The sequence below is a fragment of the Erinaceus europaeus genome, chromosome 3 (genome assembly GCF_950295315.1).
Source record: "Erinaceus europaeus chromosome 3, mEriEur2.1, whole genome shotgun sequence".
In the NCBI taxonomy this organism is placed as follows: Eukaryota; Metazoa; Chordata; class Mammalia; order Eulipotyphla; family Erinaceidae; genus Erinaceus; species Erinaceus europaeus.
In genome coordinates, this window is record NC_080164.1 from 176,986,991 (window position 1) to 177,010,663 (window position 23,673).

Here is a 23,673-nt window from a genome sequence, read left to right on the forward strand (position 1 = left end):
AATCTGCTCCACTGTCCAGAATCATCTGAATGTGCAGCTGAGCTGAGCCAGCCCTGCTCCTTCTAGGGCAGTTAGATGCTCTCCTGTAGTTTCTGCACTTGTAAACAGGCTGCTGTTCCCAGCTGACAGGCATCTTGCCCCATGCCCAGGCCACCGACCCACCCCTGTGCCTCCCCCTGGCCCTCCCCCCACACCCCCCACATACATGATTTTGGCCACAGTACATGGTACCCTTGTTCACATGGAAGGAAAAATTGTACTTAAGAACAGCAATGAGACAGACTCCTCTTGCTTGCTTCCACATCTGACACCGCCCCACCCCACGAGTTGAGTTTCATGGACGCAATTATAATAAGCGCTTTTTTAGCTTCCTTTCATGGCTCCAGCTGGACAGATGAGTTCTCTCTCCTGCCCAGATTGGTGGCAGGGTTGCCCGTGTGGGGATAGGTGACAGGCACCACGACAGAACAGATGGTAAATTTCAGGGCTTGTTGGCAATCAGCAGGTTTTTGCTAATGACTTAATTAGCTATGCAAATTGTCAAATCAGTGTGAACATTGTTTTTATCGAAAACTTTACCTAAATTAATTACCATCATTAAGTAGCAGAATGTCAAGGATATTGGCAGATTGAAAGGGCCAGGCTGAGGAGAGAGAAGTTTCTGTCTCCAGCTAGAAAGGGAGGTCATCACCACCCTTCCCCCCTACCCCGCCCCACCCCCAGGGAAAGGGAAAAACACAAATGCTATTGGTAATCCAGTCGAATGGACAGAGCAGAGTGTGGGCCCTTCCAGGGTCTGTTGGTTTTCCAAAACCTTAACTGAAAGCAATGGATTTTTCTTTTTCCTGGAGGGATTAAAAGTCACATACCCACTCCCCCACCTCACCTCACCTCGCCTCACCTCACCTCACTTCACCTCACCTCACCTCACCTCCAAAGGAGGTCTTACAGTCCTCTCTAAAAAAAAAAAAAAAAAAAAAGACACACACAAAAAAAAACACCCCAATGTTGACCAGTTCCAAGCTGGGATTTTTCTTAATGTGGCAACATCCATTTTTTTATTTCTACAGATTACTAGCCTTGCTGGCCCTCCAGTCTCAGGCTGCGCCCTCAGGACATAAGGCGCGTGGTTGTCCCACGCCAAGAGGCCATGTTTGTTGCCTGTAGAAATCACATTTGCGTCTCGCCCCACCCCACGCCCCCCCCAGACACTGACACGGAGACTTGGCCCCAATGTGTGCACCTGTCCCCAAACCACCCCTCCCAGCTTGTCCCACTGTTGTTTTAAAAAGCTGAGCTTCTCTCTCTCCCAAGGTTTCCCTGTAATAATGTCAGCTGCTGTTCGCAGGATGTGATGGTGGTAGGCGAGCCAACTCTGATGGGAGGTGAGTTTGGGGACGAGGACGAAAGGCTAATCACTAGATTAGAAAACACACAGTATGATGCGGCCAACGGTATGGACGACGAGGAAGACTTCAGCAATTCACCTGCCCTGGGGAACAGCAGTCCGTGGAACAGTAAGCCTCCAGCTGCGCCAGAGACCAAATCAGAGAACCCCCCGCCCCAGGCTTCCCAGTAAGAACCCTGCTGGCTTCTGTCCTTGTGAACCCACTGCCCTTAGGCCCAGGGGGTGATAGCCTGGCAGATCTGACAGGAGAGAAAGGAGAGACAGAAAAAAAAACAAAGAAAACAAAAAACAACTCTTCCCCATGCACACCTCTCTGCTCCTCCCTGCACTGCAGTGATCTCAAGTTTTGTTTTTTTGTTGTTTTTTTTTTTCACCTCTTTCTCTGTTTTCTTACTTTGTTGCCCCGTTTTATCCCATTGAAAGGAACATCCCAAATGAACTCCATGACCCCTTCCATGGAGGTCTGTCTGCACAGGGAACTCTGCGCAGATGCTGGCTCTGCCGGGCCTTTGCTTCTCCTGACTGGGTTTGGACAGCCTGTTTGTGTTGAGTTTCCTACCCCCCCACACCCCTCACCCCCCTCTCCCCTCCCTGGCTCTCCAGGAAGGCCTCAGCATCCACAGATCCTCGGTGCTCAGGATCTCACTCTTATGCCGAAGCCCAACGACAAACAACTTTTTAATATTGTAAAATATTTTCTGCTTTTGAATTTTTCCTCGCATCTGAGACTTTCTTGTTTCAGTAAAAAAAAAAAAAAAAAAAAAAAAAAAAGAAAAGACAAAAAAATCAGCCTTTTGGAAAGTGACTAACATGTACCTACACACACATATACATATATATATATTTTTTTCTTCACTTTTGCTCTCATTGGGTGGCAGTGAAGAGGGCCCAGCTGGCTAGTGTGTAGGTGAGCTCACAGCCATTGGTTCTAAAACTCCAGCTGGCTCACTTTAGCCCTGGCACTGAAACAAGAAATGTCTTCTTGCTATCAAGGACACCAACACAGACTTGTATGTAAAGAAAGGTCCTTGGCCCTGTGACAATGTATGCGTTTGTAAAACTGCTGTTGATCCAAATATTTCCAAGCCATGTAATCCGTTGATTTTTGTGGGCGGTTTAATCAATATGAACCTTTTTTTTATTATATATATATTTTTTTTGGTGCGTGTTTTCTTATTGTATCTGAGTTGGTATTTCTTTCCATAGCATATTTCTTGTATGATATTTTGTAAAAGCCCTCACCTGGGGACTTCTCTTTGGGCTGGGGAGGGGCAATTCCAGTGTATTTATGTGAAACTTTATAAGAAAACTAATTTTTCATTTGCATATTAATGCTTTTCCTCCACACTGTAAAGACACAGTGGCTTCGTGTGCTATAAAACAGCTGTATTTTATGTATGCTTTACTGATCAGTGTGCCAATAATAAACTTCGATAATGACCAAAGCACCTGTGTCTGTCTCTTTGTGGGTTAGGGGGTGCAAATATCTGCCCAGGGCCAGGAGAGCAGTTCAACCAGCAGAACTTAGGACTTGCATGTCTGAGTCTCCTGGCTCCCCAGTACCACAGGATGTTCTCTAGTTTCTCTCTCTCTTTCACATGAAACTCTCTCTTTCTCTCATGAAATAAATGGTTGAGAAGAAAGAAAGGAAGAAGGAAAGAAAGAAATGAATAAATAAATAAATAAATTTGGGCCAGGGGAGAACTCTAGGCCAGCTCTGATATTCCTCCTATATTACCATAATAAGATAGAGCTACTCAGTGCTCTGGTTAAATAAAAAGATAAATTGTGATAAACCGAACGAGCTAACTTTAGAGAGAGAGGAAGGAAGGAAGGAAGGAAGGAAGGAAGGAAGGAAGGAAGGAAGGAAGGAAGGGGAGAGAAAAGCAAACAAGGAAGAAATCCGTCTACAGTTATGAGAAGCATTGAGCTTTCATTCGTTTGCTCAAAGTTCAAATGGAGTTGAATCCTGAGCCTGAGGTCGCTTTTACAAGGTATGACCTCCTTCCTAGCTCACTGTCCTTTACCCAAGGTGCACAGGACCCCTTCTTTGTTTTAGCTGCTTCTTCTCCTTCCCCTTCCCCTTCCCCTTCCCCTTCCCCTTCCCCTTCCCCTTCCCCTTCCTTCTTCTCCTTCTCCTTCTCCTTCTCTTCTCCTTCTCCTTCTCCTTCTCCTTCTCCTTCTCCTTCTCCTTCTCCTTCTCCTTCCCCTTCTCCTCCTTCTTTTGCCCTTTAGGATTATCACTGGGGTTTGGTGACAGCACTACAAATCCACTTCTCTTGGTAGCCACTTTTTCAATTTTATTGGATAGGACAGAGATAAATTGAGAGGGGGGTAGAAGGAGAGAGAGAAAGAAAGATAGACACCTGTAGATCTGCTTCTCTGCTTGTGAAGCCTCCTCACCCCCCATCACCCTGCAGGTGGGGAGCAGAGGCTTGAGTCCCCATCCTTGAGCTTAGTACTATATGTGATTAATGGAGTACACCACTGCTCAGCAGTGGGATGGGCTTTTTTGAACAGACATAGTGTTCACTGGCTACGGAAGATGGGCAAACGCTAGAAGAAGAAGTGTTCACTAAGACACTAAGACAGAAGAGGAAGACCTAGATAGTTCTCTGTCTCCTCAGTAGTCAAGGCTTCTAGAAGGTTAGGGGGTTAGGGGAGTTGGGAGGCTGGGGGACTAGGGGACTGGGAGGTAAAGAGGGTGGGATTCCACCCACTCAGTGTTCCCTCTTCACCAAACAACTCTAGACAGGATTTCAGTTAATCCTTAGAAAACAGACATTTATAAGCCCACTTCCAAAATAGGCCAGGTCAGGGAAATGAATCAATGGTTAGAGCACAGGGTTTTACCTGCCTGTGATTCAAGTTCGTTCACAGCACCGCATGTCTCAGAATGAGTGAGCATGAAAGTAAGTCCACAGGGACCAGATGGTGCAGTGGGAACAAGATGAACGGGATCAACTCATCTAAAATAGTATAGGCGGCATTCTTCTGAAAGTCCTTCTGCACGCAGCTCACACCTCCAGCCTGCATGAGATAAAGTCTCTGGACTTTCTGTGTCATCCAGTTGTAAAATAACCTATGTTCTTGTAGACCACTAAAACAAACAGAAACATGAAGAAAAAAAAATGTGTGCCAACTACACTCCTAGCAATTCCATGCATATCTTTCTAAGATTGTTTCTTCCGTGAGCATATACATCATAAAGCTGGTCTGTTATAAAATATATGATTACATAGCCTGCCCTTGTCATATAAAATGTGATATCAGGACCTATCTCATTAGCTATTCTCTTAAAATCATGATTCTAATTTCCACATAGTGCTTCACTATTAAAATGCACCCTGTGTATTAAGCCGTTCCTTTATGACTGGTCAAAGCCGTTTAACATTTTATTAGAATTTCACGATCATTAGTACTCTGACTGAAAGGCCGATAAGCACTAGATACTCACTTATTGGGTATCTGTTCTATACACAGTAACACCTTGAGCGTTGTAAGGGATTCTTCTACGTGATCATGTCTTCAAGGAGCTTACAATTTACTTGAAACCAGAGGACAGGTGCAGGAAATGCTATCCAAGAACAAGGCTGGACATGCTCAAAGCAGCCAGGAAGCGCAGAGAATAGAAGCTCCAGGAGGTCAAAGGTATGTCACTCACACTCAGCGTGTTCAGTGTTGTACACTGCTTCTTCCTTAGGATGCAGGTACTTTTGCACCTGATGCTCAAAGAGGTTGAATAAGGTGCTCAAGGTCACACAGAGAGAAAATGCTATGGCTTGAGTTTGAATCAGTCCATGATCCCACTGACTATTCTCTTTCTGGTAAGTCAGAGAAGAACCTTTGAGGAGACAGCAGTGCCCTGCCTGAAGGTAGGCAAAAACAGTCCCCTGACGGGAAGGGCTAAGGCACAGATATACATAAGCATATCTGAGAGTCTGCTGGCTTCTTGGGATTTGCTCTCTGCCTGCAGCTTCTCTATCCAGCACGGAAGCCAGCATAACCTGTGGTCACTAAGAACACAGAGGACTTGGGAGTCTCAACCAAATACTGAAGGTGTTTAGCACTTGAGTCCCATCAGCGGGATATGACACGAAAAGTTATTAGACTTGTAAATTAAAGAAATTGATAATGTAATCCCTATGGCCCCCACTCAATATTCATTTATTTATTTTTCTTAGTTCCTACTTATCCCAGAATTTCATTATCCTGAACCTTCTTAGATAAATAGTCTTATTGTCCAAAGGGCTTCAGTAAATTTCTGGAAAATGCTTGTTCTGGAGCTAAGCAAACTATTGAAGGAGGGTGTTCTCTGTATCTTTTCTACAAGTGGATGGGCGTAGCACGTAGCTTTTGTTGTAAGTAATTATTTGTTCTTGGGGATTTGCAGATTCTTCTGTCTCTTTTTTAAATTTTTTTATTATCTTTATTTATTGGATAGAGACAGTCAGAAATCAAGAAGGAAAGGTGGAGACAGAGAGGAAGAGAAACAGAGTGACACCTGCAACACTACTTCACTACTCAGCAAGCTTCCCTCCCTGCAGGTGGAAACCATGGGGTCGAACCTGGGTCCTTGCGCATTGTAACAGGTGCACCACCACCCAGCCCCTTCTGTTACTTTCTGTGAGCAAAAAAGCTCACAAGTGAATTCAGAATTACTTTGAGTCTAGAGGATTAGCTGAAACCCAGAGGCACACATGAAAACTTTTTTTTTTTTCAGAAAGGATTTTGGAAAACTATACAATCAAGCAAATCCCCCTTTCTCCATCTTGCTGACTCACAGAGGAAGTAAGAGTATGTGTTGGGAAGACCTCAGAGGAGCAGTTCGCTGGAGAAGGGGAGAAGATAATGGTGTGAACTATTAACAATGCCTGAAAAGAACTCAAGATTTCTTGCCCTTACCAGCTCCCTCTTAAATCACAACGTTCCCAAGGCAGAGAAGGTTATGGGATTCCCATCACCGGATGACTAACTACTCCTGATTTCCTGGAACTGTCCCAGCTTCTGCACCAACAATTTCTCATTTGGGTAAACTGCTCAGTTCCAAGTAATTCTGTGGGTAGGGCACAAAATCAGTCATTCCGTGCCTCTCCGGCTACTTCAGAGGCTAGTTAAATAATCCAGCAAACATCTGGCAGACTGGTACTAGACAAAGGAGAGTATGTTACTGTTATCTGGACCTCCTGGAAAGTCCCAGAAAAGCTGAGAAGCTCATTCACATATCATTTTCTTAGTGGCATCGTGGTATGTTGCTAAGTATACAGAGACTGTGTTTTTTAAATGAAAAGTTTTTCTTTCCCAGAGAAGCAAATCATCTACATTCACAAGTTTAACCTTGTTACTCACTGAGCCCATGGAACCCTTAATTCACACGTGCACAAAGCTGACTCCACATCTTGAAGACCTGCAATTATTGCTTCCTTCCTATTCATATGAAACAGGCTCAGGGTTTGATTTTTCAATTATTCCTGGTTTGAAGTGACTTTCTAGTTGTCTCAATAATGGAGAAACATTGACATTTCCATTATCAAAACCAATCCTGGGAGACACATTCCAAAATGTCTTACAAAAGAGACTGAAAGAGTCTGTAGCCATCAAAGGAAGAAATATGTGTGAGACAAAGATGACCCAGAATGACTACCAGTAAAAGAGTGAGAAACTCTTATCAACTAGGCATGAAAATGCATCAGGAATTAAAGAAGCCACTTTTAGACAAGTTAAAATATGAGGTAAAAGAATTAAATTTCACATGACTACAAGTATCATAGTGTAAAGCAGAAAAACATAAAAATAGAAAGCAAGGGAGTCCGGCAGTAGCGCAGTGGGTTAAGCGCACATGGCGCAAGTGCAAGGACAAGGACCGGCATAAGGACAAGGACGGGCCCCAGGCACCCCACCTGCAGGGGAGTCACTTCACAGGCAGTGAAGCAGGTCTGCAGGTGTCTTTCTCTCCCCCTGTCTGTCTTCCCCTTCTCTCTCCATTTCTCTCTGTCCTATCCAACAACAACAACATCAATAATAACTACAACAATAAAAAAACAAGAGCAACAAAAGGGAATAAATAAATAAATATTTTTAAAAATAGAAAGCAAAAGACCATTAGAATTCACTGATTTGATTCAATCATGTTCTTAACATATTCTTCTAAGCTTTCAAAGATTAGTCAAGAAAAAAAATAAGTGCATAGAAAATCAAATGTGTACTTAATTAGAGTGATTAACTAGATTAAAATAATAGGTGCATATGTATTATTAGAATACATATATAATGTATCATCTTCTAAATAGTGCGTGCAAGGGAAAGTCTAAAACCATTTCCACAGCGCAGGAATTGTACAGGCTACAGCTTTAATTACAGAGTAATAATGCAAAGCTGTTCAACAGAAATGTAAACAAAAAAAAATTTGTAACTACTTAAAAATTCAAAATGCTCTCCTAAATAACTATTGGGTCAAAGAAGACATAAAATTAATACATGTATGCTATCTGAAAATAAGCAAACTGAAACTATTGCTCTTAAAAACTAATGGAATACTTTTCCTGTCCTATAATTATGAGTGCGATTTCTGTATACCCTTGCCTTAATTAGACAACTTTCCTGAAACACCTCATTAATTCAAATAGTTTTTCATTCCATCCTCTTGCCTTTGTTCTGTAGTGTACGCAGTCAATCTGTAAATATTGATAACTTTCTCCGTTCTCCAATAGATATATCATTTGTTTTCATTTCTATGCATGGTGTACTGACTGAAAAATAAGCTATGTAAACAGTGGTGGTGATAACAAGAAATTTGTAATGTCCCTGGCTTTAATGCCATTGATTTTGAGGATGCCCACACAACGTGATATATAGTTAAATGATATATAAAAGATAGAATCTTCTAAAATGTTCTAGTTGTGGGTTTTTTTTTACTTTTAGTTTAATTGCTAAGGGAAGTTAAATTTTTAGCAAGTACCACTTACTCAGCTAGGGAGCTCATCCAATATACTTTTCCCCCTTTTGTGCTCTTAATGAGACATACTTTATTAATTTATTTTCTTATTTTATTGTATCTTTTAATTTTTATTTATAAAAAGGAAACACTGACAAAAACCATAGGATAAGAGGGGTACAACTCCACACAATTCCCATCACCACCAGAACTCCATATCCCATCCCCTCCCCTGATAGCTTTCCTATTCTTTATTCCTCTGGGAGTATGGACCCAGGGTCATTGTGAGGTGCAGAAGATGGAGGGTCTGGCTTCTGTAATTGCTTCCGCGCTGAACATGGGCATTGGCAGGTCAATCCATACTCCCAGCCTATCTCTCTATTTCCCCAGTGGGGTGGGGCTCTGGGGAAGCAGGGCTTCAGGACATATTGGTGGGGTCATCTGCCCAAGGAAGTCTGGTTGGCATCATCTTAACATCTGGAACCTGGTGGCTGAAAAAAAGAATTAAGATCATGGAGTCAAAAAAAAAAAAACCGTTAACTAATCATGAACCTAAAGGCTGGAAAAGCTCATATGAAGAGTTGGGAGGGGTCTCTGTTTTGTAGATAGTTAGTAGTCCTATTTTAGTTATATTCCAAAGGGCCCATGACTATACTAGCTTTTTTTTTTCTTTCTGAGCCTGACATCTGATATGCAGGTGTATCCAAGTTGTTGTCTGGGGAGATGTCCGGAAAAAGGACCAGAAATCTGAATCAGGGAAGAGAGTAGCTCCCAATTATGAGAAAGGTGGATAAATATTGTTGACTGTAAACCCCATCGATTTGGTCTAATCTGAGGCCCATATTCAGCTTAGGAGCCTATGTGACCTCTGTATCCCTGTAGATCTGAGCTCACATTCTGTGGTCATCAGTAGGAACGTTCCAAGCTGCCCTAATATCAGGACCCATCTTCCTCAGGTGTAGCATAGAGTATGTTGTCCAGCCTCCGTTCAGAGGATGGAACATTCTCTACCATTGTTGATCCATGTTGAGGGTAAGGTCCTGTGGGGGGCCCACAGAGAGGTCCATTATGTTGTTCCTGATAGAGATGACCAGTAACAATGGAGAGAGTTTAACCTAAACTCTACTGGTCATAGTAAATTACTCCTCTATATGCCGTTACATTATATTATCTACTATTTCATTTATACCACATACATAAGAATTCAGTTATAGTTGCCCTTTTTTTTTTTTCAATTTTTGCCCTACCACACTGTCAAGATTTTGCTGCTGGGGCTGGGCGGTGGCACACCCTGTGAAGCACACATAGTACTGTGTGCAAGGACCCACATAAGGATCTGGGTTCGAGTCCCCAGCTCCCCACCTGCAGGGGTGGGGTTGCTTTATGAGCGGTAAAGAATGTCTATAGGTGTCTATCTGTTTTTCCTCCTCTAATCTTCCCCTCCCCTCTCAATTTCTCTCTGTCCTGTCAAAACAAACAAAAAAAGGTTAAAAATGGCTGCCCAAAGTGGTAGATTTGTAATGCAGGAAAAGAAAAAGAGAGAAAGAAAGAAAAAAAGGAAGAAAGAAAGAAAGAAAGAAAGAAAGAAAGAAAGAAAGAAAGGAAGGAAGGAAGGAAGGGAGGGGGAAAGGGAAAAAAAATTATGCTATCTTCTTAGAGTGAATTTGGAGTCCCTGTCTTTTCTGTGTTCTACCACAGTTTATAACCATATGACCCGATGGTGTTCTTTAAAAACACAATTATGTTTTTACTATAAGATATATGTTCATTTCTAATTGATATAAAAATTAATTTTCTGGGGGCTGGGTGGTGGTGCACCTGGTTGAATATACATGTTACAATGCATAAAGACCCAGGTTCAAGTCCAAGCTCCACTTGCAGGGGGGAGGCTTCACAAGTGGTGAAGCGTGTGTGCAGGTGTCTCTCTGTCTCTCTCCCTCTCTGTCACCCCTTTCCTTCTTGGTTTCTGACTTTCTCTATCCAATAGATAAAGATAATTAAAAAATTAAAAAATTAAAATAAATAAAATTAATTTTCTGCATTTTTTTGTTTCACTCATCTTAACCTTAATTCAATTTTATCTTTGGGAATTATTGAGAAGCAACTTGACTTTTTAATTTTCATTCTCTGTTGCTTGATAATGATACAATTCATACTGAGCATGTTCATCTAAATACCAATTTTGAGAATCTCTAACATTTTTATAAACATTCCCACCCATTTTAATTCAGCATTTACAAATTTACATACATATTAAAATAAAGGTAATTGCTTGGAAAATAAATGGAGTAATACAAGTGAAAGAAAACACTTGGGAGGTAATAAGCACATAAGAATGCACTACATTTAAAGTTGTGATTAATCAAATGGATTCCCCCCACTTGCTCTGAGGTCCAGCAGGCTCGGCAGTACAAAATATTCATTAGTGACAAGATCCAACAATTTGTGTCCTAAACACTGTCTATGGTCTTTCATAATGAAACAGAAAGGCAAGTGCACTTATTCAAAAGAACGCAGTGTTAATTTTTACAACAGCTTTTTTTGGGGCTGTAATTCACAGAGAATTCCCTCACCTATTGAAGACACCCAGTTCAGTGTCTTTTAGTACAGTCACAGAATTGAACAACTGTAACAACATCCAGTTTTAGAGCACTTTCCTTTTTTAAGTGTGTGTGTGTGTGTGTGTGTGTGTGTGTGTGTGTGTGTGTGATTTAATAATGACTAACAAGACTGTTAAGATCACAGGGGTACAATTCCATACAGTTTCTACCACCAGAGTTCTGTGTCCCATCCTCTCCAAATGAAACTTCCCTATTCATCATCCCTCTGGGAGTATGGACCAAAATCTTTATGGGGAACAAAGGGTGGTCCTCCCATAGTCATGAACCAGTCATCCCAGTACCAGCTCTCAGCAGCCACTAATTCACTCCCCATCTTTATAGACTTGCCAGTTCTAGACAGTTCATACAAAGGAAACTCTACAATAGGAGGCCTTCGGTGACTGCTTTCTTTCATACATTCCTTTTTATTGTTAAATAATCCTCCATGATACAAATAGACAGTATTAAGACTATTCATTAACCAAGGAACATCTGGGGTGTTTCCTTTTTGGATAATTACAAATAATGCTACTAAACTATGCATACTCACTCACGGCACCATTATTGAATATAATTTATTTATTTATTTATTATTTGTAAAAAGGAAACATTGACAAAACCATAAGAATAAGAGGGGTACAATTCCCACCAACAGAACTCTGTATCCCATCCCCTCCCCTGATAGTTTTCTTATTCTTTATCGCTCTGGGAGTATGGACCCAAGGTCATTGTGGGATGCAGAAGGTGGAAGGTCTGACTTCTTTAATTGCTTCTCCACTGAACATGGGTGTTGACAGGTCGATCCATACTCCCAGCCTGTCTCTCTCTTTCCTTAGTAGGGTAGGGCTCTGGGGAAGCAGAGCTCCAGAACACATTGGTGAGGTCGTCTGTCCAGGGAAGTCTGGTCGGCATCATGGCATCATGCTGGCATCTGGAACCTGGTGGCTGAAAAGAGAGTTAACATACAAAGCCAAACAAATTGGTGAACAATCATGGACCTAAAGGCTGGAATAGTGCAGATGAAGTGTTGGGGGAGGTCCTTCATTTTGTAGGTAGCTAGTAGGCATATTTTAGTTACAATTTCAGAGGGCCTGTGGCTATACTAGGTTTTTTTTTCCCCCTGAACCTGATATACAAGTGAAATCTGATATACAAGTGGATACAACTTATTGTCTGGGGAGAGGATGTCATGCTAGAAAAGGACCAGAAAGCTGGATCAGAGAGGAGAGTAGCTCCCCCTTATGGGGAAGGGGTACAAATATTGTTGACTATAAACCTCATCGATTTGATGTGGTCTGGGGCCCATATTCAGCTTAGGAGCCTATGTGACCTCTGCATCCCTGTAGATCTGAGCTCACATTCTGGGGTCATCAGTAGGAATGTTCCAAGCTGCCTCGATATCGACTCATTTTCCTCAGGTGTAGCATAGAGTATGTTGTCCATCCTCCCTTCTGAGGATAGAACATTCTCTACCATTGTTGATCCAAGTTGAGGGCAAGGTCCTATGGGGGGCCCACAAAGGAGTCTATTTTGTTATTCCTGATAGAGACAACTGGTAACAATGGAGAGAGGGATTTATTTGAGGTCTAGGCCCATCATGTCTGTTTGGGAATCTCGGGCTCCCAGAATAAGGCCCCAGCTGATGGGGTAGCCTGATAGTGACTAAAGAGTCATCATTAAAGTATGCCTGTCTCTTGCCCTTATTCAGCTTTTGCAGTCCTTGCTTGATAAAGTTAGCTTTGGAGTGAGTGAGAGAACTGTAATAGGAAGTAGGTGAGGAGGGTATCTAAGTGTAATTAGATACTATTCATTAGGAACTTTATACTGATTCACTGAAGACTATTGTGTGCTTTTGCTTTCAGGTATATATATTTTTTGCCCTAATGTATGGATACATGTGAACATATACCCTATCTCATAGGACCTGGTCTATATCTAGGTTTTGGTACTTTGTTAGGAAGTGAACCGCCTGGAATGGAATTAGAGAATCCTATGAAAGGAAAAGTCTCACCCGAGTAATGAGGCTGAAGGTTTGACATTCTATGCTTGAGGTCTCTGGACACAGTCTGAAGTGAAGCATGCTGAGGTGGTACTCATTGCATTGATCAGGTTGGGATCAGCAGATGCAATATCATTTGGTATGAATTGAGAGAAGCATGCTGGAGAGTGGGCCCCACTCTAAAGGTTCCAGGACTGGGGGAAATATAGGCTCTATAGAGGAAGTGGAGGTTCCTGCTGTCTTAAAGTTAAGAAGACAATAGATAGTTATTGCTATAAGCACATTATTTGACAATTGTGTTAACTTGGAAAAATTCCTTTGTTAGGATTTGCTGTATCATACACAACATCACCATAATTTATGTCCTTTGACACTATTTGTATATAGCTGTGCCACTGTTTGTTTCTGTTCTCCGTGGTCTAGGCTTTTAAGAGACTGAACATATCAAAGACTCAGCCAATGTATTAAAAAGACTCAGTCTGTGCTTTAAAAAATTTGAGGCATACAATCAATTTTCCCCTCTCATATTAATTAAATGGTGATTTATATGACTACGCTTTAATAGGAGTGTACATAAAATCCATTCCCACCACCAAAAGACTATGTCCCATCCCACCCAACCCCTGCCACCCCAGGAGCCAAACATCCCCCCTTACCCTCACCCCAGGGTTTTTCCTTTGGTGCCCTACTGCAGATTCAGTCAAATCCTGCTTTTAGTTTACCTTTCTGTTCTTCTTTCTCAACTTTTGTTTATGAGTGGGATTATCCCATACTCATAAACAGAAGCTTATCTTTATCTTTCTGACTTAGCTAACTTAACATAATTCCTTCTACCTCCATCTAAGATGGGTCAGAAAGGTGGGTTCATTGTTCTTAATAGCTGCATAGTATTCCATTGCATATATATACCACAGCTTTCTCAGCCACTCATCTCTTGTTGGGTACCTGGGTTGCTTCCAGGTTTTAGCTATTATGAATTGTGCTCCTATGAACATAGGTGTACACATATCTTTTTTGGTTGGGTGTTATGAAATCCTTGGGGTATATCCCCAGGAGAGGCATTACTGGGTCATATGGAAGGTCCATGTCTAGCCATGTGAGAGTTCTCCAGACTGCTCTCCACAGAGGCTGGAGCAATTTACATTCCTACCAGCAGTACAGAAGGGTTCCTCTGTCCCCACAGCCTCTCTAGCATTTGTTGCTGCTGTCCTTTTTTATATATGCCATACTCAAAGGGGTGAAGTGGTATATCAATGTTGTCTTTATTTGCATTTATCTGATAAGTAGCGGCCTGGAACAATTTTTCATGTGTTTTGGATCTCTTCTGTAGTGAATGTTCTGTTCATATCCTCTGCTCATTTTTGGGTAGGGTCATTTGCTTTTTGGTTGCTAAGTTTTCTGAGCTCTTTGTATATTTTGGTTATTAGTCTCTTGTCTGATGTATGGGATGTAAAGATCTTCTCCTATTCTGTGAGGGGTCTCCTTGTTTGTGTGATAGTTTCTTTGGCTGTGCAGAAGCTTTTCAATTTGATGTAGTTCCATTGATTTGTTTCTGCTTTGGTCTTCCTTGCAATTAGGTTTGCATCATCAAAGATGTCCTTGAGGTTTAGATGGGAAAGTGTTCCACCAATGTTTTCCTCTAAGTATTTGATAGTTTCTGGTCTAACATCCAAGTCCTGGCTCTGGTTGAGTTCTCTCCAGCCCAGGGAGTATGTGCCTGGGAAGAGGAACCCCCAGCAGTAGCAGTCTTATTTGCTCTTGATTTACCATTTCTCTATTGATGTGGTTTTTATTTTTCTGTTCTGTCATTCTTCAGTTGTTGTGTTTTGAGTACAAGCCATGCCATACTAAAGACCTTTATGACAAATGCAGTCACCAACTTCAGAAACTACAATAGTAGCTGAAGCAAGGATTGATGCAGTTCAATCAATACCAGTTAGCCAAACAACACCTCTAGTGCAAGAAAAAATAACAAACAGAACCAAAAGAAAAAGAAAGGAAAAGGAAAAAAGGGAAAGCAAGAATAGACAATTATGAAAATCTACTGTCCACTATAAATTCTAGGGATAGAAAGAGGAGAAAGGGAAGTAGAGAAAACACACACACACACAAACACATAGAGTCCACTCCAAGTCAAATTTCTCCCCCCAAATAATTCACAAGTGAGTATCAGGGAATTCAGAAAGCAAAAGAAGGAAGAATGAAGAAAAGAATAAAATAAAGAAAAAGAAAAAAAAAGGAAGAGCAGTGAAAGGAAAGAGCTTTTTGTTGTTGTTTGTTTGTTTTAATTAGCTAGGAGGAAGGAAAAAGGAGAGTGGTAGGAAGTGGTAGAGAGAAACAAGTTCCTCTCACAATTTGTAGGACACCCAGGAACCTAGCAATGTGAAAAACAACAACAGTTAATTTTAGTCAACCTGAAGAAGGAGCAGGGAAAATGGATATGTGTATATATTAATAGTAATAATAAAATAAAATAGAGTAAAAAACCCTAACAGTCCGTCTGCTGGTTGGACCGCTCCAAATTGGCTGCAGGCAGCCTGAGCAAATATAGCCAATTGTAAGAAGTATCCAAATAAAAAAATTAAAAAAAACCCTCCAGGTAGTCTTTCCCAGGCAGGGATGAGGCTATAATTGGTCAGGTATTTTGTCACTCAAATAGAGCTCCAGCCACTTAAAAAAAGAGAAGTTAAACAAAAAGGAAAAGGCTTGGAATGACACTCCTGGTTAATCTTGGTAAAGAAAATAGCTCAGTGGGAAGACTGCTAGAATTGGTTGTCCAGCCCCTGGGGGCTGGTTCTGGGGTGGTGGGTGAGCTCAGAAATAATCAAAAGATTTTCCTTTTTTGTCCCCCTGGCCTCCATTTGTCAGCCCAAGAGTGAGTTATGGGACTGCATTTTGGTGTCACCCTGATCAGCCCGTGTTCACCCTACTACAGACAGCCCACTCTCCTACCCTATGCAGAGAATCCCAGGTCGCAAGCTGCTGCTTTTTGGAGCTCATGGCAGCTGCTGCTCCAAAGTCACCATCTTGCCTCTGCCCCCCCTCTAAAGAATATATTTTATATTCAGTCCATTTCTGTGACTTTGGGAGAAGCACTGCAGTTTCCACTTGAGGGAAATGGGGGCATAGAACTCTGGTGGTAGGAATGGTGTAGAATTATACCCTTATTATCATAGAATTTTGTAAATCACTATAAAATCACTAAAAATAGATTACAAATTAAAACTACAAATAGTGATGCTATCACCATGCATGCACAATTGTTCTATGTTGGTACGTTTTAATCTGTCCTGGGTTTATGCTTAGGAGTAGAATTTCTAGGTCATGGGGTTCTGGGCTATTTTCCAATTCACAGTCCTACTGACTGCAAATGAGTAGTTCTGTTTCTCTATATTCGTACCAACACTGATGAACATCTAGTATTTCATTATGATCACTTTATAGCAGGAAAAGTCTGTTGATTATCAATTTGCATTTCTTTGATGGCTAAACAAGTTGAACTCTTTTATTCATATGGTTGCTGATTATTTGTAGAAACCATTATATACTTCAAGGCACAAAGATGTTTGTCTATTGTTTTGTCCACTGTAGCAGGGGCTTCACACCAGGCTGACTTTTTTTTACAGGAGAGAGAGAAGGAGAGAGAGAGAGAGAGAGAGAGAGAGAGAGAGAGAAAGAGTCAGGAGGTGTCCTCCCAACTGAGTGATCTTACCAGGCCTTTTGTTTTGTTTTCTTCTAAGAGTTTTATATTTCTAGTTCTTAGGTTTAGATCTTTAGGATTATGAACCATTGCGTTAATATTTATAGAAAATGAAATAGAGGTTCAAATTCATTCTTCTGCATCTAGGTATACAGTTGACCAGGTACTATTTGTTAAGAATAATTTTTCTACCCGCCCCCCTTTGAATTATCTTGACAGACTTGTCAGAGATCAATTGACCATAAATATGAGAGCTTTTCCCCCTGGACTTTCAATTCTATTCCATTGATTTTTATGACTGCCTTTAAACCAGCACTATACTATTTATACTGTAACTTTGTAGATAAGTTTTTGAAATCAGGAACTGTAGGTTCTCAGATTTTATTTTTCTCTTGGAGTTGTTTTGATAATACTGGGTCACTACATTTTCATTTGAACTTTAGGTCAACTAGTGAATTTCTACAGAGAAACCAGATAAAATTTTGATGAGAATAGTGCTGATTCTGTAGCTCAACTGGGAAAGAGCTATCTTCTTAACGATATAGATATTGCTGGCTAAAAATCAGGGCAGTCAACTGGGAGAATTTTTAGTGGATAAATCTATTGGATAAAAATTATTATGGATAAAAATATCTCCTTTTATATACATCAGAAGTAAGTATCCAAGAATAAAGATATAAAATGCCTAGGGATTGGAGCTGGAATATCACTCAGCCAGTAGAGGAAACACTTTCCCATATGCATACTGAAGTAGTGCCCCAACACCACATGGGAATACTGTGGATGACACCAGAGGAAGCCTCATGGAAGGTGGCATGGTGCTGTGGTATCTCTTATTTTCTTTGTCTCCCTCCCTTCCTCTTTTTCTCTCTGAAATAATAATAATATGTGCAAATTAATATATATATAGGGACCAGGTGGTGGCATGTCTGGTTGAGCACACCTGTTACAATGTGCAAGGACTCAAGTTTGAGCCCCTAGTCCCCACCTGCAGTGGGAAACCTTTGCAAGTGGTGAAGCATGGCTGCAGGTGTCTCTCTTTCTCTCTTTTCACTCTATCTCCTTTATCCCTCTCAATTGCTGTGTTGGGCTAGCATCACAAGAGGGAGAGATGACCCAGGAACCAAGCTTGTGGTGGCAGAACAATTCAAATCTTTATTCATCCAAGTTTCCTAGAGTCAGGCGGTAGCACATCTGGTTAAGCCACATGGCACAGACTACAATGGCAGGCGTCTGCCTCCCGTCTGCATGCCCGCCCTTGTGGGACTATGTGAAAGCTTGGTAGAGCTTAGGGGAGCTCTCCCATCCTTGGATGGAGGTCTGGAAAGACACCCCACTTGTTACCCTCTCTCCTTATAGAGATGAGCCAAGAGGAAATGTCTCCCAGACTCAGTTTCCCCTTGTTAGTCTCTCAAGCCTACAGAAAGCCCACAGGCCTCTCACACTTTGTTCCCTCTGCTAGCAGACCAAATGGCTGCCTGCTTGAGGGTTCACTCAAAGTTCACTATAGTCATTCAAAGTCCACATGTTTGCTATAACTTCACCTTTTAATCATAGGAGAACACACTCTATCGTACATCCCTGCCAGTACCTGGCAGTGAGACCCCATATTCTATTTCCTTGTGCTCTTTGATATCTGTGATTTACATCAAGCTTTGTTTTTCTTCTTCTCTACCTCACCTTACTGGTTTAATCCCTATGCTTTTCTCAAATACCTTTGGATAATTAACTTGCCTGCATCACAGAAACGAATTGTCTTGACCTTTATATATCTCATCAATTCTTGTCATACTAACCCCCTACCATGGGGGCAAGCTGACCTTTAAGAAACCTGCAATTTCTGACCTATGTGAAAATGTTCTTTGTTTAACTCAGTATAAGAGCCTGTACCCATCTCCAAATAAACAGATGTTTGTACCAGAATATCTCCCAATGTCTCTTTCTAATTCATGCAGTCACTAGAGATGGTGAGGGAGGGTTAGAGGCTTGCCCCCGCCCCAGTTGGAGCCACTCTATGTGAGCGCCCACACGCCCTCCTCCAGCTCAAGATACAGAAGAAACAAGACAGAAACAGAAGTGGTTTGACAGTACCATACATGGTTAGGAAGGGGGTGGAAAAAGGCAAAGGGAACCAGAAATGGTATGGACCTCCCCAGCAACTGTTGCAAGGGGTTCAACTGGCAGGATTAGCAATACCCTGCAGGGAATCAGGAAGGAAACCTTTAGTCGTTTGTAAGCTAAAGCAGAAGATTGATATGTAGATAATAAAAGGATGGGCCATAGTATCAGGGTGGAGTAGGGGGATATGGCTTAATGTTTTAAGAAATGCCAGGCTCCCAGAGTCGGGAAGATGCAGGATGTTTTTGTGGGATATGGCTTAATGTTTTAGGGGGATATGGCTTTGTTTTAGGAGGATATGGCTTAATGTTTTAAGAAATGCCAGGCTCCCAGAGTCGGGAAGATGCAGGATGTTTTACATGGCTGCCAACCTTTTCAGGTTTATGTGTCCCTCTTTCTGCTCAACCCCTCCACAGAGAGAGGGAGACTTACCTGGTGAACTCACCTCTCAGGTCAAGCTCTTCCAGGCTCCACCACATCCCCACAACCTCTCTGCATTTCTGGATGACTCTATCCAATAAATAAATAAATATTAAAATAATTAGACATATATATATAAATATATTTGAACACAGAGATCATCTTAAGTTTAAAAATATATAATCCACAAGAACAAAACAACCAACTAAGATATGGGGGGAAAAGGACACAGAAAAGTTAGAGGAATCCCTCATACAAATGGATTAGAGTGGGCTGGGGAGACAACATAATGGTTCTGCAAAAAACTTGTCATTCATGAGGCTCGGAGGTCCCAGAATCAATCCCCAGCACCATAAACCATAATTGAGACATTTTCTGGTGTGTGTGTGTGTGTGTGTGTGTCTTCTGTCTGTATCTATCTTATTAAATAATAAATAAAATATAAATAATTTTTTAAAAAATGTATTATAGTCAGACCTGATTTTAAGTCCTGACTTTAATCACCTATGCAATTTTTGAAATGGTTAATGTCTCTATTCCTTGTCAAATGAGTCCCATAATAGCACTAATCTAGTAAAATGATTTTGAGAATTGTATGAGATATTGTTTATGTATCACTTTTGGAACATGGAAAGTATTCATTAAACACCAAGCACTATTATGATTATGTTTCTATGAAGATGTAAGTGCATCTCAAATTAACATAAATATTCAATCAAAATCCCAAAATAATTTTTGCAACAAACATATTTTAAAGTACTTTAAGAAACATAGTTGACAGAACTGAAAAAAAAACTCTTTTAGAAAAATTAGAGCAATTCAGAGAGGAACTTTTTTTTCTACTTAAATCCATTACAAGCATCAAAATAAAAAAATATATACTTATGATAATTGGCAGACTGTTGAACCAGAACAGACAACTCACAAAACAAACTCCAAAACACTGAGGTGTTTCACTTGTGATATAAATAGCATCAGAAATCTAAAGATCAGGAGAAATGATTTGATATGTGGTGTCTCCACAATTAGTACAATTAGAAATTAGTAAAATTTGGGAGTTGGGCTGTAGCGCAGCGGGCTAAGCGCAGGTGGCGCAAAGCATAAGGATCCCGGTTCGAACCCCAGCTCCCCACCTGCAGGGGAGTCGCTTCACAGGCGGTGAAGCAGGTCTGCAGGTGTCTATCTTTCTCTCCTCCTCTCTGTCTTCCCCTCCCTCTCTCCATTTCTCTCTGTCCTATCCAACAATGACAACAACAATAATAACTACAACAATAAAACAACAAGGGCAACAAAAGGGAATAAATAAATAAAATAAATATAAAAAAAGAAATTAGTAAAATTTTCACAATTAACTATGTAAATTCCACAATTTAATCTAGTTTAATGGAGAAGAGGGTCTGTTATATGGACTATGAGAAGAGGTAAAATTGGAATTATTCAGCAATTACTAGAGGAAAAACAACTTTATAGAAGGTTAAGAATGAAATTTTTTAAGTAAAGGATAGGAAAGCTTCCGATGGAGGGGATGGGATATGGAACTCTGGTGGTGGGAATTGTGTGGAATTGTGCCCCTCTTATGCTACAGTCTTGTTAAGCATTATTAAATCACTAATAAAAAAACCAGTTATTTTTTTGGTGGTGTTTTAAATAGAACTAAGAAAATTTCTCATATGAAAAAAAAAAAAACACTAGAGTTCTTGCATCTCTTCTCTGTAGTTATTACAACGTGAGACATGCCAGTTGCGACACTACAGACTTCATTCTCTGAGCCCATCTTTCCACAAACTGACAGACAATGTGTGTACTGGAACTCTACTACAAACATTTTCACTTTCCAGATGGTTCACTATTCGTCTCTGTAATAAAAGGTGTTAGAGAAAAACTGGAAAACAGGATGAGGAAGAGAAAAAACATATGTTTCTTCTTCATCCTTCATTGTCATTCAAACAATAGCTCCTAACAGGGCAGGTGATTCCAATTACTTTTATAACTCCTCCCCAAAATGGAAGTATTTGTAGTAAAATGAGATTCAAGGATTAGTCAGTCTGCTTTCTCTCCTCACTGGACTGTAGTTTGAAAGCTCCATTCCCACTTTAATCACTATCATTGCCATTGTTACCATCACCTTATATCACAGGGAAAGGTAAATGTGATAATACTTTCCTGTCTAGATTCACCGTATCCAAGGTTAGGTGAACCTTCAAAACTTTTTGTTATCTTTATTTATTTACCGGACAGAGACAACCAGGAATTGAGAGGAAGGGGAAGACAGAGAGGGAGAGAGACATACAGACACCTGCAGCACTGCTTCACTACTCGCAAAGCTTTCCCCCTGCGGGTGGGGACTGGGGCCTCAAACCTGGTTCCTTGTACATTGTAACATGTATCCTCAACCAGGTGTGCCACCACCCAGCCCCCAGAACCTATATAAATTAATGTGGTGCTCTCACTAACCCATGAAATATTGTCCACATCACTCAACTCCTCTAAGTAAATTTGAGATAAAGACTAACCTCCTTGAGATCTTTCCAATTTCTCTAAGTCTATAAACATTTCTATGAAAGATTCGAACAGGTAAGTTTTAGCTGTCCAAAAATACTTTAATGTGAACCAAGAATGGCAGAAAAAGGAAAGAAGGGGTGGTCAGCATATGGGTAAATGAGTGTTTATATGAATGATCAATGAGAGATTAGATGGGTGGATTGAGTGATGAATAAATTAACAGTTAGATGGGTCAACTGATGGGATGAGATGGATAATAGATTAGATAGGCTGTAGCTATAAAACAGAGTATTGAGTGAGATAAACCAAAAAGAGAAGGACAAGAATCAGACCATCTCTCTTACAGATGGAACTTATGAAACAAACACAGAATGAGGAAGCACAAAATGAGATTTATACTGGGTGTGGTCTATTGAGACAAAGCAAATGTCTCTGGGGAAGGGGGAATGGGGATATTTCACTGATCCTGTTGGGGTTCTGGTGCATGATGGTGGAAATGGACCTAAGTTGGGGATGAGAGTATTTCTCAGGCGCCTATCACTGCAAGATGAGAAATTGTACCTACGTGTCAACAACTGTACTGGAAACCATTAAACCACCCATCACATCAAATAAAGACATGTAGAGAAAAAAAAACCCACTCAAAATGTTCTAAAATTTTTAAAAGGGAAAAATAAGGATGATAGATCGATACTAGGTAGGCCATAGGTAGATAATGATGATAGATGGAATAAACAGGTAGATAGAGAAGTAGCAGAATTGTTATGCAAAAGACTTTCATGTCTGAAGTCCCCAGGCTCCATGTTTTACTCAAAGGGGAAAAACATCTTTCCTATGAAATGGTTGGAGAAGATGAGCAAGAAATAGGACACCTTTTGTAGGAGTAGAGGGGACTGTGGGTCTTGTGTTTTCATCACTACTTCACTCAAGGCTTTTTCTCTTGATGTCAACTCAGCTCACACTGTGCAGAGTCCCTCCAGCATCCAAGGTAATCAGCTGCCATGCTCCACAGAAACCCTCCAGCTCAAACCAATCCTCTCATCTGCTAGGTAAATAATAACTAGGGACTTCTAAGAATAGTTTGACTGGCTTCCCTATTGTCATAACCTTATTCATGTGACCACCAGCCTGCTTTTTGATACCAGACTATGCCAAGAACCCACCTGGTTATGGTCAGGGTTTAAAGATCAAAATATCCCATTAAAGGAAGAACTTCAATGAAAATCAAAAGGAGAGTTGGCCCAGAACTTGCAGTTACATCAAAAAAGTTGGACAGAGTGGGGCTGGATCAGACTGTGGAGTATATGAACTTCCAAACTGAGATGAAAATTCATGTGAGTTTCTTGACTTCAATCCCAGAGCTTCTCCTCCTCCGCTCTGCCTCTTCAACTCCTGCATTCTTTTCTATCACTGTCCCAGGCCCTCCTCCCACAGGTCCTTGTTTGCCCAGTCTGTACCAATATACAGCATGTGATATGAGGAAGTTCCAGAGCTGGGCACTGTGGTGGGATGAATTATGTATGTCCTGCAGGAGTATTCTGAAGGTCTAACCCCACAGTGCTTGTCAGTGATCAGTGTAACATAATATGCAAATGGAAATTTTGTAGACAACTCAATTAGCATGAAATCAAGGATAGGGCATCATCCTTATAAAAAGAAAAACATTGGGAGTCGGGCAGTAGTGCAGTGGGTTAAGCACATGTGGGGCAAAGCACAAGGACTGGCATTATTCCGGTTCGAACCCCCGGCTCCCCACCTGCAGGGGAGTCGCTTCACAGGCAGTGAAGCAGGTCTACAGGTGTTTCTTTCTCTCCCCCTCTCTGTCTTCCCCTCCTCTCTCCATTTCTCTCTGTCCTATCTAACAATGAATACATCAATAACAACAACAATAATAACTACAACAGCAATAAATAAACAAGGGCAACAAAAGGAAAATTAAATAAATAAATATTAAAAAATGAAAGAGAAACATTGGACATTGAGACGCACACA

General features: G+C 41.0%; 1 protein-coding gene across 9 annotated transcripts in view; it reads left to right on the plus strand.

The window, feature by feature from the left end:
- LDB2 (LIM domain binding 2) overlaps positions 1-2,853 on the plus strand; it is a 436,562-nt gene extending 433,709 nt beyond the window's left edge. For 4 of the 9 annotated variants that reach the window (XM_060188311.1, XM_016185910.2, XM_007517864.3 and 1 more), the window contains one exon: positions 1,349-2,853. In XM_060188311.1, coding sequence (XP_060044294.1) covers positions 1,349-1,579 — 231 coding nt within the window. In that variant the 3' untranslated portion in view covers positions 1,580-2,853. Of the gene's footprint in view, positions 1-1,070; positions 1,309-1,348 lie in introns of those variants that run through there. The other 5 variants (XM_060188312.1, XM_016185912.2, XM_060188314.1 and 2 more) reach the window with 2 other exon arrangements.
- Positions 2,854-23,673: the final 20,820 nt, after the last annotated feature.